The sequence below is a fragment of the Miniopterus schreibersii genome, assembly GCF_964146895.1.
Source record: "Miniopterus schreibersii genome assembly, chromosome: 6".
Taxonomy (NCBI): Eukaryota; Metazoa; Chordata; class Mammalia; order Chiroptera; family Miniopteridae; genus Miniopterus; species Miniopterus schreibersii.
In genome coordinates, this window is record NC_138107.1 from 9,277,170 (window position 1) to 9,292,929 (window position 15,760).

At 42.3% G+C, this 15,760-nt stretch overlaps 1 protein-coding gene across 2 annotated transcripts in view; it reads left to right on the forward strand.

Annotated features, from left to right (window-relative positions):
* The first annotated feature begins 9,001 nt into the window (after positions 1-9,001).
* ZFAND3 (zinc finger AN1-type containing 3) overlaps positions 9,002-15,760 on the forward strand; it is a 316,668-nt gene continuing 309,909 nt past the window's right edge. The window contains exon 1 of one of the 2 annotated variants that reach the window (XM_081141329.1): positions 9,002-9,553. In XM_081141329.1, coding sequence (XP_080997455.1) covers positions 9,483-9,553 — 71 coding nt within the window. In that variant the 5' untranslated portion in view covers positions 9,002-9,482. The remainder of the gene's footprint in view (positions 9,554-15,760) is intronic. The other variant, XR_013999102.1, reaches the window with a different exon arrangement.

A 15,760-nucleotide genomic window follows, 5' to 3' on the forward strand; every position in this document is an offset into this window, starting at 1 on the left:
CCTCTAGACAGGAAATAGGGAAGGTTGAGACCTAAGTCCTGGATGATTCACCTCAGGGAGCTTAGGCTGGCACCAAGCCCAAGGGGCTGGGCTGACCATGGAGGCCTTGGCCATTTGGACAGGCTGTGGGGATGGGCTTCCTTTCAGCATTTGCCCCCAATCTCCTGCAATTTCCTATCTCTTCCCCTTTAATTCTCTGAGTTTCTTTTCTTCTTTTCTTTTCTTTTCTTTTCTTTTCTTTTCTTTTCTTTTTTTCTTTTCTTTTCTTTTCTTTTCTTTTCTTTTCTTTTCTTTTCTTTTCTTTTCTTTTCTCCTTTCCTTTCCTTTCCTTTCCTTTCCTTTCCTTTCCTTTCCTTTCCTTTCCTTTCCTTTCCTTTCCTTTCCTTTCCTTTCCTTTCCTTTCCTTTCCTTTCCTTTCCTTTCCTTTCCTTTCCTTTCCTTTCCTTTCCTTTCCTTTCCTTTCCTTTCCTTTCCTTTCCTTTCCTTTCCTTTCCTTTTCCCTGTCAGCAGTAACTAGAGGCCTTAAGAAAAAAGTGCCCAAGTGGGCAATTCAAATATTAGCCAAGGTTAATTCACATAATTCCTCTGCATTTTGACTCTTGAAAATGAAAAGCCTAGATACAGTTAAGAGACAAATGACAGAGAAATAATTTGCAGCACATATGACAAAAGGTTGATATCCTTAATATCAACATAAATACAGCCTGGGGAAAAAGTAGGTTTACAGTTGTTTGTATGGAAAATACAATAATTATGAAACTTATATAATTTTATTAACCAATGTCACTCCAATAAATTTAATTTAAAAATAAATAAATAAAAATAAACAAATGAAAAATACAATAATAATGCAAGAATAAACTGTTTCATGTACTCACAACTGTACACCTACTTTTGCCCCACCCTATATCTTAAACTAAATAAGACAAAAAAATGTAGAAAAATGGACAAAGGACATAAACAGGTAATGCAAACAGGTGGTGCACACATAAATAAATCCAAGTCCAAAATCCATGCAAAACAAATTAAAATAAATCCAAATCTAATTATGAGAGGAGACCTCATTAATAACCAAAACAATGCAAATAAAAACATCCATTAGGTGACATTTTTTCACCTTTTACACTGGCAACGATTAAAATGAATAATGACATGCCAGTGCTACTGAGGTGTGGGGAAATTTGCCTTCTCATTGACTGTTGGAGGGAGTACAAACTGGGCCAACCTTTCTGGAGGGAAGTTTGGCCATATATAACAAATGTGAAGTGGTGTTGCAATCGTTTCTAAAAAATTTATTCAAGACCTTAAGAGGACAAATGGACAAAGATTCATTATACATTTTTAAATAAAAGTAGAAAAGTTGGACCTCACTGTCCTTCAAGACATTTAAAAAAACTTTTTGTCTGACTCCACCACTAGAGGAAAGGAAACCTTATGTGTCTCATTCACCACAGTATCCTTAATGCCTAAAACAGTGCCTAACACACAGTGTCTGTTGAATTAATAAATGAATGAATGGTAAGATAAATGAATCAAGAGGGAATTCATTAAATAGTTCACTCATAAAGTGTAGTGGTCAGCAGCCATTAAAAAGAAACAATAATAGCCCTGGCTGGTGTGCCCAGTGGTTAGAGCGTCTGCCCTTACACCAAGGGGTCATGAGTTCGTCCAGGTCAAGGGGCATGTACCTCAGTGGTGGGCTGGTATCCACCTCCCTCCCTCCCCTCTCCTCTCTCTGTAAAGCAATGGAAAAAATATCCTCAGGTGAGGATTAACAAAACAAAAAAAAGAAAGAAACAATAATAATAGTAAATAGTTTATGGAATGTCTACGATATGTTACATACTATTTTAAGATTTCCTCATGGGTTATATAACTTAATCTTCACAATAAACCTAGACATAGGTAGATACTATTATGCATAGTCAGGACTTTTCTCATTGAAACATAGTGAAACTTAACTCAAATTAGCTTAGGAAAAAAAATTAGCCCTAGCGGGGGTTGGCTCAGTGGTTAGAGCATCGGCCTGCGGACCAAAGGGTCCCAGGTTCCAGCCAAGGGCATGTACCTCTGTTGCAGGCTCCTTCCCCTGCCCCTATAGTAGGGGCTCATGCAGGAGGCAACCAGTCAATGTGTTTCTTTCATAACATCGATGTTTCAATCTCTCTCTCTCCCCTTCCACTCTTTCTGAAAAGCAATGGAAAAAATATCCTCGAGTAAGGATTAAAAAAAAAATTATTGGTTCATGTAATTGAAAATTCCAGAGGGTAGTTATGGCTTCAGACTTAGTTGCACTCAAGGACTCAAACAATGTCTTAACAATTCAGTTTTTCTCTCTCCCCTCCTCTCTATGTTGGCTTGATCCCCAGGCAGCCTGCTCTGAGCTTATGTGGGCCTAAGGACACTGGATTTCAGAAGGCAAAGCTTGCAAGTCAGTCAGGGAAGGGCCTTGGCTCTCCTTGAGCCAGCTAACTCCTGGAACCAGAAACTAGGGCTCTCTGACTAAACCTAGTTAGTGAATGCATCTTTGAGAAGGCTTGGGAGCAGGGGAAGTAGGACCACCAAATAAGAACCTGGGCAGTTTAAAAGCATAGCCCATTACAGATGCTTCCTGTAACAGATGAGGAAACTGAGGCACAGAAAGCCTCAGTAACTTTCTTAAAGTCTCAGAGCTAGTAGGTGGTAGAATCCAGATTTGAACTTGGGGAGCTTGACTTTATAGTGTGATGTTTAATTTTATGTGTCAAATGTACTGGACCATGGAGTGCCCAGATGTTTGGTTAAACATTCTGGGTATGTCTGTGAGTGTGTTTCTAGATGAGATTAACATTTGAATCAATAGAATGAGTAAAACAGATTGTTCTTCCCAATATGGGGAGGCTTGTTAAAGGCATGAGTAGTAGATCAAAAGGTTGAGCAAGAGAGAATCTGCTCTCTGTCTGATGGTCTCTCCTGTCTCAGGCTGGAACTTATACCATTGGCTCTCCTGGTTCTAGGGCCTTTGGACTGCAGATCTTGGGACCCCTCAGTCTCCATAATGGCATGAGCCAATTCCTTATAATAAACCTCTCTTATATATATGGTAAATATAAATAAATCTCATATATAGTTATATATACTTTATATACATCTATCATCTATCGTCTATCTATCATCTATATCTATCATCTATCTATCATCTATCTATCTATCATCTATCTATCTATCTATCTATCTATCTATCATCTATCTATCTATCATCTATCTATCTATCATCTATCTATCTATCATCTATCTATCTATCTATCATCTATCTATCTATCTATCTATCTATCTATCTATCTATCTATCATCTATCTATCATCTATCTATCATCTATCTATCTATCATCTACCATCTATTTTCATCATCATCATCATCTATCTATCATCTATCATCTTAGAGAACCCTAATACATTTAGCTACAATACTGCAAAAATATATGCATAGATATGGAAGATGTCCATGACATATTTCTAAGTTAAAAATAATCAGCTAGAATATGCTATGTGTTAAATCACCCCATTTATATAACCATATATAAATGAAAAGCCTGGAGGGCTGTATACCAAACTGTTGACAAAGGGGGTGGTATTCAGGAGGACTTTTGCTTTCTCATTACTTGAATTTTTTCCCTACAAAGGTCAAATATTTCTGAGGAAAAACAATATTTCTATTCTTGAGAAGAAATGTAAAAGTCAGTAAAATCAAATTTCACACCAAGATGGGTGTGAACAGCAAGAAAATCAGCAATTGCTTCACGAACATGAGAACACGGGATGTGAAGTGACAGTATGATCTCCTTTCCTCCTCTTTCTTCCCCATTGCATGCTTCATTTTATTTATTTTTAGTTCCCTGAGAAAGGCTAGGGAGGGTATGCTTGGTTGCTCTTCTTTTCCCTTGGTTCTGAGAGTTTATCCATGCCAACTGGACCATAAGTGACTAAAAAAATCAACTGCACATCAGAAAACTTAAGGGCCAGAAGGAACCTTAGAGAGAGGTCTGGTTCAGTGACTTAAAAAAAAAAAAAAAAAAAAAGTTTTTTTTTTTCCCCCTTTGAGAAACCAAACCCAAGTTAGGGAGGAGAGCAGAAACCAGAATTCTTTCTCTGTGAATATGGTTTGAAAGCCATTCACCTAATCTAACCCTATCATTTTGCAGAAGGGCCTTAGGTCTTCTGCTCTTGGCGAACTGAACCACACACTCTTGAGTCTACTCAGGTGACTTGCAGTGCGTCTTTTCTGGGCATTCAGAGGCTGAGCAGCTCCTGAATTAGGCAACAGGACATAACGTCACTGGACAGGGTCTCTGTGTCCTGCCCAGGTGAGAGATGCCTCACTTTCTTTTTCCTGGCAGCTCAAGGCTCTTTTTTCCCCCTTCTTTTTAAAGGATTACTGAAAATGGCACCCATTCTCCATAGGGATCCAGGGTGTTACAGAATTTTCTGCTCCCAGGAGTGGGTCAGGGTCAAGGGACACAAGAAATAGCAGATTGGGAAAATAACTCAGTGGCAAGGCAAGGAGCTCATAGAATTAGGCTTGGGGTTAGGTTTAAAATCTAGGATTACATTTTACAGATATTAGGATTAGGATTTATATATATATATTAATCTTCACCCGAGGATATTTTTTCCATTGCTTTTCAGAGAAAGTGGAAGGGAGGGAGGGATGGAAGGAGGGAGAGAGAAATATCAATGTAAGAGACACATCAATTGGTTGCCTCTGATTGGGGCTGGGAATTGAGCCTGCAACCTAGGTACATACCCTTGATTGGACTCAAACCGGTGACCCTTCAGTCCATGGCTGACACTGTAACCACTGAGCCAAACCAACCAGGGCTGGATTAGGATTAATATTGAGGCTAGAGTTTGGATTGAATGTTGGGGATAATACCAAGTTAGAATGAACTATAATGATGAAAGGGTTTGAACTGGGAATTAGAGAGAGTTGTTGGTTAAGGGCTAGAATCAGAGTTAGAGGACCATCTGCTCTCTCTCAGTTCTCTACAAGTTCCTCCTTTTTGGTTTTATCTTACAAGACTAAAGTCTTTGGACTCAGTATCATTAAGAAAGCAACCCTTATGAACCCCGGACCTTGAGTCTCACCTGGCCCTTTTCCATACCACCTCAGTAACTACTTCAAGGGCTCTCTGGCTGCTGTAAGCATTAATACTATCTTTTACTGGACCATACTGAGCACATACCTGGCTTGTTTTGGGCCAAGGGTAATTGCAAACTACCCCCGAGAGTCACATCATGGGTTTATCTAGAATGTAATCCACACTAGAAGTCAAAACAATTATGACAAAAGCACTTCAGCTAATTACCCACACTTTGGTCCCCTAATTTGATGATGTCCCGACATTTTATGTCCTCTCTGAGCTTTCAACAACTAAGTGGGTATGTTATAGGAATTGGTTCAAAGACTCTTCATATAGTAACCTTGGGAACTAAGAGAGAAGAGTTAGCTGACTACAAACACCACGAGGAAGCAGATGAACACTGGATCTCATTGCATACTGCAGTGTGGTGAAAAAGCTCACAGTGAGTTTCAGTCTTCTAGGGAAGTGGGTGGTGATGGAGGCATTCGCCCAGGATAGTCTGATAAGGATGCCAACTCCTATATGTATCTCACGTTGATTAACAAATCATCATCCCTTTTTACTCACTCAACAAGTTTATTTTTATTTTATTTTTTTAAAGATTTACTTATTTTTTATTTTATTTTTTGAGAGAGAGAGGAAGGGAGAGGGAGAGAAACATTGATGTGAGAGTGAAACATAGATCAGCTGCCTCCTGCGCCACCCTCTACTGGAAATTGAGCCTGCAACTCTGATCAGGAATCCAACCAGCAACCCTTAGGTACATGTTTATTGAATGCCTTACCAAATGTGCCCCGGGCATTGTGGACATAGCAGTGAACAAAACAAACATGATCTTTGGAGAGGAGACACACAAATATTTAATTATAAATTGTGGTAGGTGCTACAAAGGAAGAGGGCACCATAGAAGATAAACATGGGACAACGTAATTTTAATTGGGGCTGGGGGTGTGGTTCAGTGAAGACTTCTTTGAGAGAGTGCCATTTAAGTATAGGCCTGAAATAGTTTAAGAAACAGTTTGTTGGAGAATTCTTGACCATGCCCATTGTTCTTTATGCTTTGAATTTCAGTCTTCAATTCATTCCTTTTTTGGTGGTAGTCACCATTTAGAATTTTTGCTAAGAACATAACCGACCTTCTTTGAGAACTGCAGGCTACAAGATGGGCCTCTGACAGCCCTATTTGCATTACAAAACAAAGAGCCTTGACAACAGACTGCTTCCACTGGCTAAAGGTGACTATTGCTAGAATAGACAACCTGACATAAACTACACCAATTGGGATTCATAGATGCAAATTAGTCTCTGCTGGTTCTAGAAGTGAGGCTAGGTACACTGGGACAGTCATGTTCTCATGTTCTACTATGTTCCCAGAGAAGCAGTGAAAGCAAGTCTGCAGAAAAGAATGAAGCAGCTCTGTAGAGAGAAGTAGCAATGGAAGAACATTTGACCACAGAGAAAGATAATGAAGGAATAGCTACTTGGTTTCCTGTTAATATTTTAGATCCTTCTTCCAGTCCTTCATGAGATCTTGTTGCTCTCTGTGCCCCTGGGTTCTATAACATTATTTCCTTCAATAATAATAATTATTATTTTGCAAGAAAAGTTTCAGCGTTTCTGTTACTTGCACACAAAAGAGCCTTGACCAAGAGTGGCTTTTGTCAGATTCACTTACCTGCTCAGCAAACATGAATTGAGTTTGCTTCACTCTGACAGATTTGTGGAACCCACAAATCCACAGAGAATGAACAAATAGATGGTACATACAGAAATAAAATAACATTTGGTAATAAAATTAATATAGGTAATACCATCTGAGCCTCTTGTATCCCCACTGGGTTGGGGGGTACCTAGGAGCTTTTTCTAAGAGCCAATCCTTTTGGAGCTAGGTTTTGTGAGAACAGAAAAACATAAAAATTTCCTGGTCCTGTAATAGAGATTATGTGGGCAAAGGAAGGAGGGACCAATTCTGCCTTGTCAGAGTATGGAAGACATTGAAGAGGTAACATGTGCCTAAAGTAGGAGTGCACTGGGCAGGAGAGAGGACAGGCAGTTGGGGCAGAGGGGAATAGGAGGGACAAGGCCTTAGGAAATACTGGGTACAGCAGTTACATTGAATAAATGGCAAACAGACAGGTAGGCAAGAAGTTTGTAAGATGACAATTACATCTTATATTAAAATATTCTTTTGGTTTTAGGGCTTCCTTTTCCAATTAGAAAATTAACATGTCAACAGAGAGTCTACTTAATCTGAGTTTGTTAAACTCACAGGCTGTAAGTCTTACACCAATGTGGCAATTTTATGTCAGTTTAAGTAAAGATTTAAGGGCGATATGAGTCCAGTGAGAGCTAGGTGTGCTGTATGGCTTCATCCATTCTATGGACTTTTGACGAAAATACTTACTGAAAGTTTGTGAAAATCCACAAAGTTGAAACTAGATATTACCCAAAATAAATCAGCACTCACATTTGGGGGTGATTCGGCTTTAAATGGCTTGATTTTTGCAATCGTTTATCTTCATCATCAACAGCATCTTTAGGAAGAGGCTAAGCTAAATCTGATTCTTGCTCTTTAGAGGCCAAAGGAAGTGACATCAACGTTAACAAGTCCACAGAGCATGCCCAAACAGAACGGCATATACAGAAATATTTGGTAATAAAATCAATCTGGTGTCCCCACCGGGTCGGGGTACACAGCAACTATTTCTAAAAGCCAGGAAACCTTCCTTCCTGGAAGTACCAGGGACTTAGCTCACCCATAAGGGCCTCAGCGGTGGGTCAACTTTCTAGGAAATCTGGTGGACGTTTCCTCCGTGTTGAAATTAGTCACCAACAATCGCCTTCTGAATACGTTTGGCTGGAGAGCAGAACGAGTTCACAATCCAAGACACAGAGAGCTAAAGGACTCACTTTTTAGTGGTTCAAACGTTAGTCACTTATCAATTTCCACCACAGATGAGGTCATAGCTCCCCTTCAAAATCCAAACACGTCCATTCTACGAGGAAAACAGGTTCTCCTAGCGTAGGCTTAGTGAGTGGACTTGGGTCTCCGAGGCCGGTGGGTACCGAGAGGGGAAGAAGAGGGACATGGAACTTGACCTGGACACTTATATTCTCCCGCCCCCCGCCCCCCCCCCCCCGCATCCTTGCTGGGGCGGAGGAGGGGAGGGACATTTTCCATAAGTTCATTACGGCAAAGAGGAGACCAGTTCCTCGAGTGGAACTGGAAGAGTGGGTCGGGTGTGGGGGGACTGGGAAGAGAGATTTCCAGGGGGTTGGCAGTTTGTGCAGAAATACTCCCCGATATCGCCCAGGACCGAAAGCAGCCGATTTAAGGGCCTCCCCCGCAGCAGAAGACGCCGGCAGTCCCAGGAAAACCCAGACCCACTTCCGGGTTTGGAAGCGCTCCCTCCCGGCCCTCCCCGAACTCCTCTTAGGGGGTCTCTGAGCGCCTGCGCGGCGCTTGGCCTCTGCTCCGGGACTGGCCCAACTTATCCCAAACAACTAATCTGCTCCTCTCCCTCCCACTTGGGGCATACCATTCACGTGGGGGGGGCACCGCGCCCCCAAGTACTCAGAAGTCGGCTCCCCCTTCTCCAGACGTAGGGGTGGGGGAGGTAAGTTTGCCTCAGGTTTTTTAAGTCCCAAGACTACGGAAGCCTCAAGCCCGTCGCCGAGTGATAGCGACGCTCTAGGTCTGCTCACAGCCCCACACTCTTCCTTTGAGGTGCTGAACAAAGTGGCACGCCCGGATCCCAGCTGATCAGCTGCTAGGCTTTGGCGGCGGCTCCCTCGGGCGAGACCATTGTGACTTCTTGGGAGGGGTGCCTGAGGAGGGGAGGGGGCGGAGCGGCCATTGTCCGGTCAGCGCAGCCTACGGGGGAGGGGAGAGCTAGCGGGGCCAGGAGCTTCACTGCGGCCGCTGCTACGCCAGAGCCGGCGGGGGCCTCAGGTCCTTCCCAGCGCCGCCACACGGGACATCGCTCTGGCTGGGAGCGGCGGTGGGAGCTGCCGAGGGCGCCGGGTCTTCCCTCCTCCCCCCTCTCCCCGCGGTCCTCGGTTCACCCGCAGGCCCCTCCTCCTCAGCTCCCCTCCTACTCCTCTCCTCGCCTCCCCCGGCCCCCCCGTCTCCGCAGGCCTAGTGGTGCGGCCCGCCTCCAGCTGACCGGCCTGGAATCCCGGCTCGGAGCCCCGGACTCGCGCCTGCCCGCGCGCCCGCTCCCTCCCCCTCCCCCCGCCACGAGCCCCCCGCAGTCGCTGCCGCCGCCGCCGCCGACGCCTCCGCCTCTTTCGAGCGGGGCCCAGGCCCAGCCGCCGCCACCGCTGCTGCCGCCGAGCTCCGCCGCGTCCGCCGCCGAGCACCATGGGAGACGCCGGGAGCGAGCGCAGCAAAGCGCCCAGCCTGCCGCCTCGCTGTCCCTGCGGCTTCTGGGGGTAAGTGCCCTACCGGGTGGGGGCGGGGTCGGGGGTCTTGGGCTTCTTCCGCAGGCCTCAGGGCCGGGGAGGCCGGAACGCTGGGGGCTGGGCTCAGGCTGGGCCTACGGGGAGGCAGGGGCCGAGTCCCGGGGTGGGGTGCCGAGTGGGGAGTGGGGGTGGGCAGAGAAGGCGCTGCCCGGGGTGCGCTGCCACCCTCTGGGACTCTACTGCTCGTGTCTCTGGCTGCTCGGGAAGGCCCGGGCCACGGGTGAGGGGGGCAGGGCAGTGGGGAGGGATGTGGGGGCGGCGTTGGTACCTACAGTGGAGCTGGGGTGCCCCCTTTTCTTGGCTTGTGGAGGCCAGCCCTTCGTTCCCCCTGTCTTACCCCTCCTTCGTATGAGTTGGTGCCCAGGCACCGGGAGGGTATTTCCTGTGACTTTTTCACCTCCCCTCCTCCCTATCCCCCAGAGACTTGCATCATCACTTCCTAAATTATATCCCAGTGCCCCATTTGCTTTTAGGAAGCTGTTCACACGTCACCCTTTTTAAAAAATCGAGAGCAGAATCCAGGCTGAGGTCAAGTTATACGACAGTTGAGGCCTCACCTTTATTTAAAACATGTTTCAGAAGATCTGTAAAATTTCCTTGTTAAAAAAAATCAACCAGCTTGGGACCGTGAGAACCAATTGCTTAATTGGCTCAAATTCCCTTCTCTCCCCGTTAAAAAATAAGATAAAAGTATTCGCATTGACCAGCCTATGTTATTACTTGGCCATTCTGTGTTAGAATTGAAAAATGTGAGGTGGGAAATCAACTTTTCCGCCTATAGTTTAAATTGGAATACTTGAGTTTCGCAGATTGCCACCCCTCTTACCTAACAGGTGCCTCCATAGTACCTGATGACTCTAGTTCCATTGTAAGGAAACTGGAGACTTTGAAGGCCAACTTTTGTGATTGAGACCTTTTTTCTTTTTGTTTTATTTTCCAAAGACTCAGTATATTAGGAGGTGCATAGAGGCAGTAAGGAAATGGTTATTTCTGGTAAGGACATCTTGGGAAGATGTATTAAAGTATTTTATCTTTCCTATGTTTCAGAACCTAGGAATGGGTAAGGTAGAAATTAAGGCAATGATTCGGGGAGTGCAGAGAAAGATTAGGAAGTGTATCTTAATGTAGATTTCTGTGGAATTTATCAAATCCAAGGGTTATGATGAAGAAATAGTTTCATTTTCTCTTCTTTCTGCCTTTTATAAAAAATTTCCCAGTTGGAAGAACATTCGTAAAAAATAAGTTGTGACATTACCAAAAGTTCCGAAGATGTGAAAATATTTAGGTTTTATAGTCTTCCCTTCTTTTTGACTTGAAAATAATAATTGGGTTATCTGCTAAGTGCTCTCTTGGATAGTCTAACTCTCACAAGAATCTTAAGAAGTCTTCTCTCTTTATTTATAGATGGAGGAAAACAGGCTTAGAGAGGGTAGATAACTTGCACCTTGCATGCAGGGAGTTTAGGGTTGAGCTGATGAACTCTTTAGAGTGCTTAGTACCATCCTGTTTATGACATCAGTCTGCAGCCCTGGAAAAATCTGGTGTCACAAACCTGAGATTGTAACTCATTATAAGAAGACATGTGGCTCAAAGAAAGTAGCTGCCAATGGCAAGGAATGCCCAGGACATACCAGAGGTCTATTTCCTGGCAACGTGTTTATTTCCTTGGGGCCATTGTTAGGAGTGGAACCCATATTGAAAGACTTATATCAAGATTTAAAAATTAAGGAGTTGGAGTAGCCTTTTACCTTTAGACATCAGAGTTCTGAGTAATGCCAAGATTTTGGTAGTAGCAAAGTGGGATAGTTAGACTGATGCATACTTGGCCTATAAGCAACTAGAACTTCTCTTTTGATACTTTCAGACTGGCATTTTTTATGAACTGCAATTTGCGTAACAGAAGTAGTGACCACAAAACTAGTATTTTTATGGTGAAAGGTATTCTTTTTAATAAGTAATGTTTTAACCTTTCTAAAGGTGTTTGTAGGTACCTGTATAGTTTGCATTTTATACCAAAGGATAATGAAATTACTGCCTAGTTTCCATCATATCTTAACTGACTTCGAACATGTTTCCTTTATTGCATGGGTGACATTCATATTGTGCTCATTAAACTTAGAATATATTAAAAAAAATTTGAGTGCCTCTGCTATAATGGTGGATAAAGGGGGACCAACCTTATCCTTTGGGAGCAGGGGCATAGAGAAGAAAAGTGACAGTTATAATACAATGTGTTAGAATTGGTACAGGTTATGTGGGAGGTAAAGGAAGATAGCTTGGAGGAGGTGACACCAGCCTAGTCATGTAAGAGAATGGAAATAGGTAGGTAGAGGAGTGTTTCCGGCAGAGGGAATAGAATGGGTGAAGCCTGGATGTGAGAGAGAGCACTACACATTTGAGGAACTGAAAGTTCATTGGGGTTGATTGGTAGATTGCGAAGGGGGATTGCCTAGAGATGAGGCTTAGATGGTGAGAGCAATTGATAATGCAGGGCCCCAAAGGTAATGCTTAGGACTTTGGACTTTTATCCTGAGTGCTTTTATCCTTGGAAGCTATTGCAGAACCTTGAGTGGGTAGAGAAGTGATTTCCTTTAATGTGAAAGATTATTGCATCAGCTTGAGAGTGGCCTGGGTGTATGGGTATGGTTGTGTGAGTCTTTGTGAATGTGGTCTATTATGTATGTTCGTGGGGTGTTACCAGACATAACAGAAGACTTACCCAGAGGAGTAATACAGGCTGGCGATGATGGTGGTCTGCACTGGGATAGTGGCCAGGGAGAATGGAGAGAAATAGATAGATGTGAAAGCCATTCAGAAGGTATCGTTTGCCTTTTCCTTTCATGAAAATGAAGTGAGTCTAAAAAACTTCAGTCAACATTGCACTCTGGGAGCTGTAGGTCTGTAAAGTCAGCTAGCCAGGGCACACACCCAGCCTTTTGCAGAGGAGCCTCTCAGCAGAATGTTCTGGCACCAGCAGACTAAAGGCATTTCCTTTAGGATTGCCTTATTCTCCAGTGACATAGGCTGCAGAACTTGCTGTCCAGCATCATCCAGTCAGGACACCAATCATTGGGGCTTGGTTAAATAGGAGAGCTTTGACGTATTTTTTGTGGGAACACAATTAGAACGAAGAATGCCAAGAGGGCCATATGATGCAAATGTGTTAGTGTTTAGAACACATAAAGTTTCTAGTTCTCTCCCTCTTGGCTTATATTGTGTAATTGTGTGCAGGTAATTTTTGAACCATTTTATAGAGAGACTGTTTTTCCATTGGGAAACTTTGCTACCTTGGAAATTGTAGAAGATTTACCTGTTTATAAAACTTGAAAGTTTTTTGTATTAATACATACAGTGTTTTTAGGGTTAATGACAATAGAGTTTCCCCCCCCCCCGAAACAGAGACTTAAAACTTTTAGTGAAATATGAGCATTTTCTTGCTTATTTTAGGCAGTCAGTAATCATGCAAAATACACATTAACTTATAATTGTCAAATATGAAATGAAATAGAGTACATTTTCTTTAGTTCATGTATACACATATAGAAAAGCATTTTTAAACTACACAGCCCAGCCAGTGTGGCTCAGTGGTTGAGCATTGACCTATGATCCAGGAGATTGCAGTGTGATTCCCCTGTCAGGGTACATGCCCAGATTCCTGGCTTGATCCCCAGTAGGGGGCGTGCTGGAGGCAGCTGATCAATGACTCATCATTGATGTTTCTCTCTCTCCCCCTCTCCCTTCCTCTCTCTGAAACCAATAAAGACATATTTAAAAAAAAGATTAAACTATACAGATATAAATATTAGTTGAAGCTACATTTTAAATTGTTTTGGACATTTAAAATGTACGGAGGGATGTGGATTTTTCACAGGTATTTTCAAAAGTTGTTGAAAGAGCAGATCTAGAATATAAAAATACAGGAAGAAGACTAAGACAATAAATATACTGAGTGTATTAGGATAATAGAAAGGATAATTAGGTAGATGTAAATGTTCAGTCTGGTATTTAGGGAGTAATGGAGTATTTAAATATGGAACTTATTGGGTAAACTACTAATTGTTTTGATAAAAAAAGAAAAGAAGCCTTTCTTTCTAATGAATCATGTCATAAAAGAAATATTAGACCAGTATATATTCTTTAGGGAAATAGATTTTATTGGTATTTCACCTTTGTGATCTATTCTGTTGAAGCATTTTACTTACCCACTAGTTCTACTAGATAATACATGTATGTATGTATGTATTTGAATAGAGCATTGCTTTCTTTTATATTTTCCATCACCATTTATGCACTCTATGCCCTCGTCTCCCTCCCCTCCCCCTATCACCATACTATTGTCTGAGTCCATGAGTTTTCTTTTTTTTTCCTTTTTGCTCAATCCCTCCACCTATCCCCCACACCTCCCCTCACCAGAGCTGTCTGCCTGCTCTCTATCTGTGAGTCTGTCTCTAGATAATAGATGTATTTTATTTTTAAAATTTTCGCTCGAGGTTATTTTTTCCATTGCTTTTCAAGGAGAGTGGGAGGGAGAGGGAGGTAGGGAGAGAGAAAAACATCGATGTGAGAGAGACACATCGATTGGTTGCCTCCCTCACGAACTCTGGCGGGGGCCAGGGATCAAACCTGCAACTGAGGCACGGCCCTTGACTAGGAATCAAACCCTCCCCCCTTTGGTCTGTGGGCCTATGTGCTAACCACTGAGCCAAACTGACCAGGGCTAGATAATAGATGTGTTTGTAATAAAGATGGGGTTATGCAGAGATCAAGAGTTTTCTCACAAAATAAACTCTGTTCCTGAAATGGTTACTAGTAGAAAGTTGATTGAACATATAACGTGATTTGTTTTATTCCATTTTACTTTTGTGAATCACAAGATAATTGAGTTACCTTAAATAGAATTTACATACATGTTTATATACCTGTTTTCCTTTTCTTTTTTTTCTGAACCTAGTCTTTGGAAATTGATATAGGTCTGTTTCTGTCACTTTGCGCATCATTTGGCTAATGTGCTTGGCTCATAGCAGTGTGTGGCCCTCATACGCAGTTTCATTCTTCAGTCTGTCTCCCAGTGGGAACATGTTGCCACACTTCCACCAGCTTAACCTGGACTTTCAAGTTCATGAGAGCACAGCATGAATCACTAGGTAATCAGAATGTTCATTCCAGTGATGTCACTAATTATCCCTTGATTATAAAACCCTTTAAACATTCTCTTAAAAGCAAAACAGCTTGTTTGTGCACCTTTTCTTTCCATCTTTCAATATTGTGCGCACCTGAAGATACAATGTGATTTAAATGAACTACTCACTGTCAATATGTTTATCTATTTGCTCTGTTTTCCTGATTACATTTGGGGTGTTCAGAAATTAGGAAATTTGCCCCTTTTATATGATGAAACACAGGGAGATAATTTTTTTTTAAAAAAGAAAACATTATTTACATTGGTTTGAGGCAGTAGCTTTTTAGAGTTACATCCAGTTAACATAAAGGATATATGGCTCTTCTGGCGGTATTCTCTTCTCCCTAGTCACCTTGTTCCTCTCCAAAAAAGAGGAGAACCCAATACTTTGTTGTACAGAAAAGTTTTGACTAAAATTTTTTTTTATGATTCTTAATGGCATTAATGTTAACATTGGTTTTCACACACTAACTTTTTCCTAACTGGAAAAATTAGAGAACTGAGAATTTTTTGAAATGAATAAAGTTCATAAAAAAAAAAAAAAAATCCCAATGTATTATTAAGTATTTACTGAGAACAGAGTGGAGCATTAATATAATTTGGATTTTTTATTAGGTTATAAGGAGGTTGTATCTATGGAAAGTTTTGAAATCCTATAATAATAATAATCAGATTAAGATGTGAGGTTAAGAATTTTTTTTTTTTTAAATATATCTTTATTGATTTCAGAGAGAGGAAAGGAGAGGGGGAGAGAGAGAGAGAAATATCAATAATGAGAGAGTCATTAATCAGCTGCCTCCTGCATGCCCCCGACTGGGGATCAAGCCCGCAACCTGGGTATGTGCCCTGACTGGAAATTGAACCCCAATTGCCTGGATCCTAGGTCGATGCTCAACTGCTGAGCCAGGCCTTGCCGGGCTCTTTTTTCTTTTTTTTTAATCCTCACCTGGGGATAGGTTTCCATTGATTTTGGGGGGGGGAGGGGCAGAGAGAGAGAG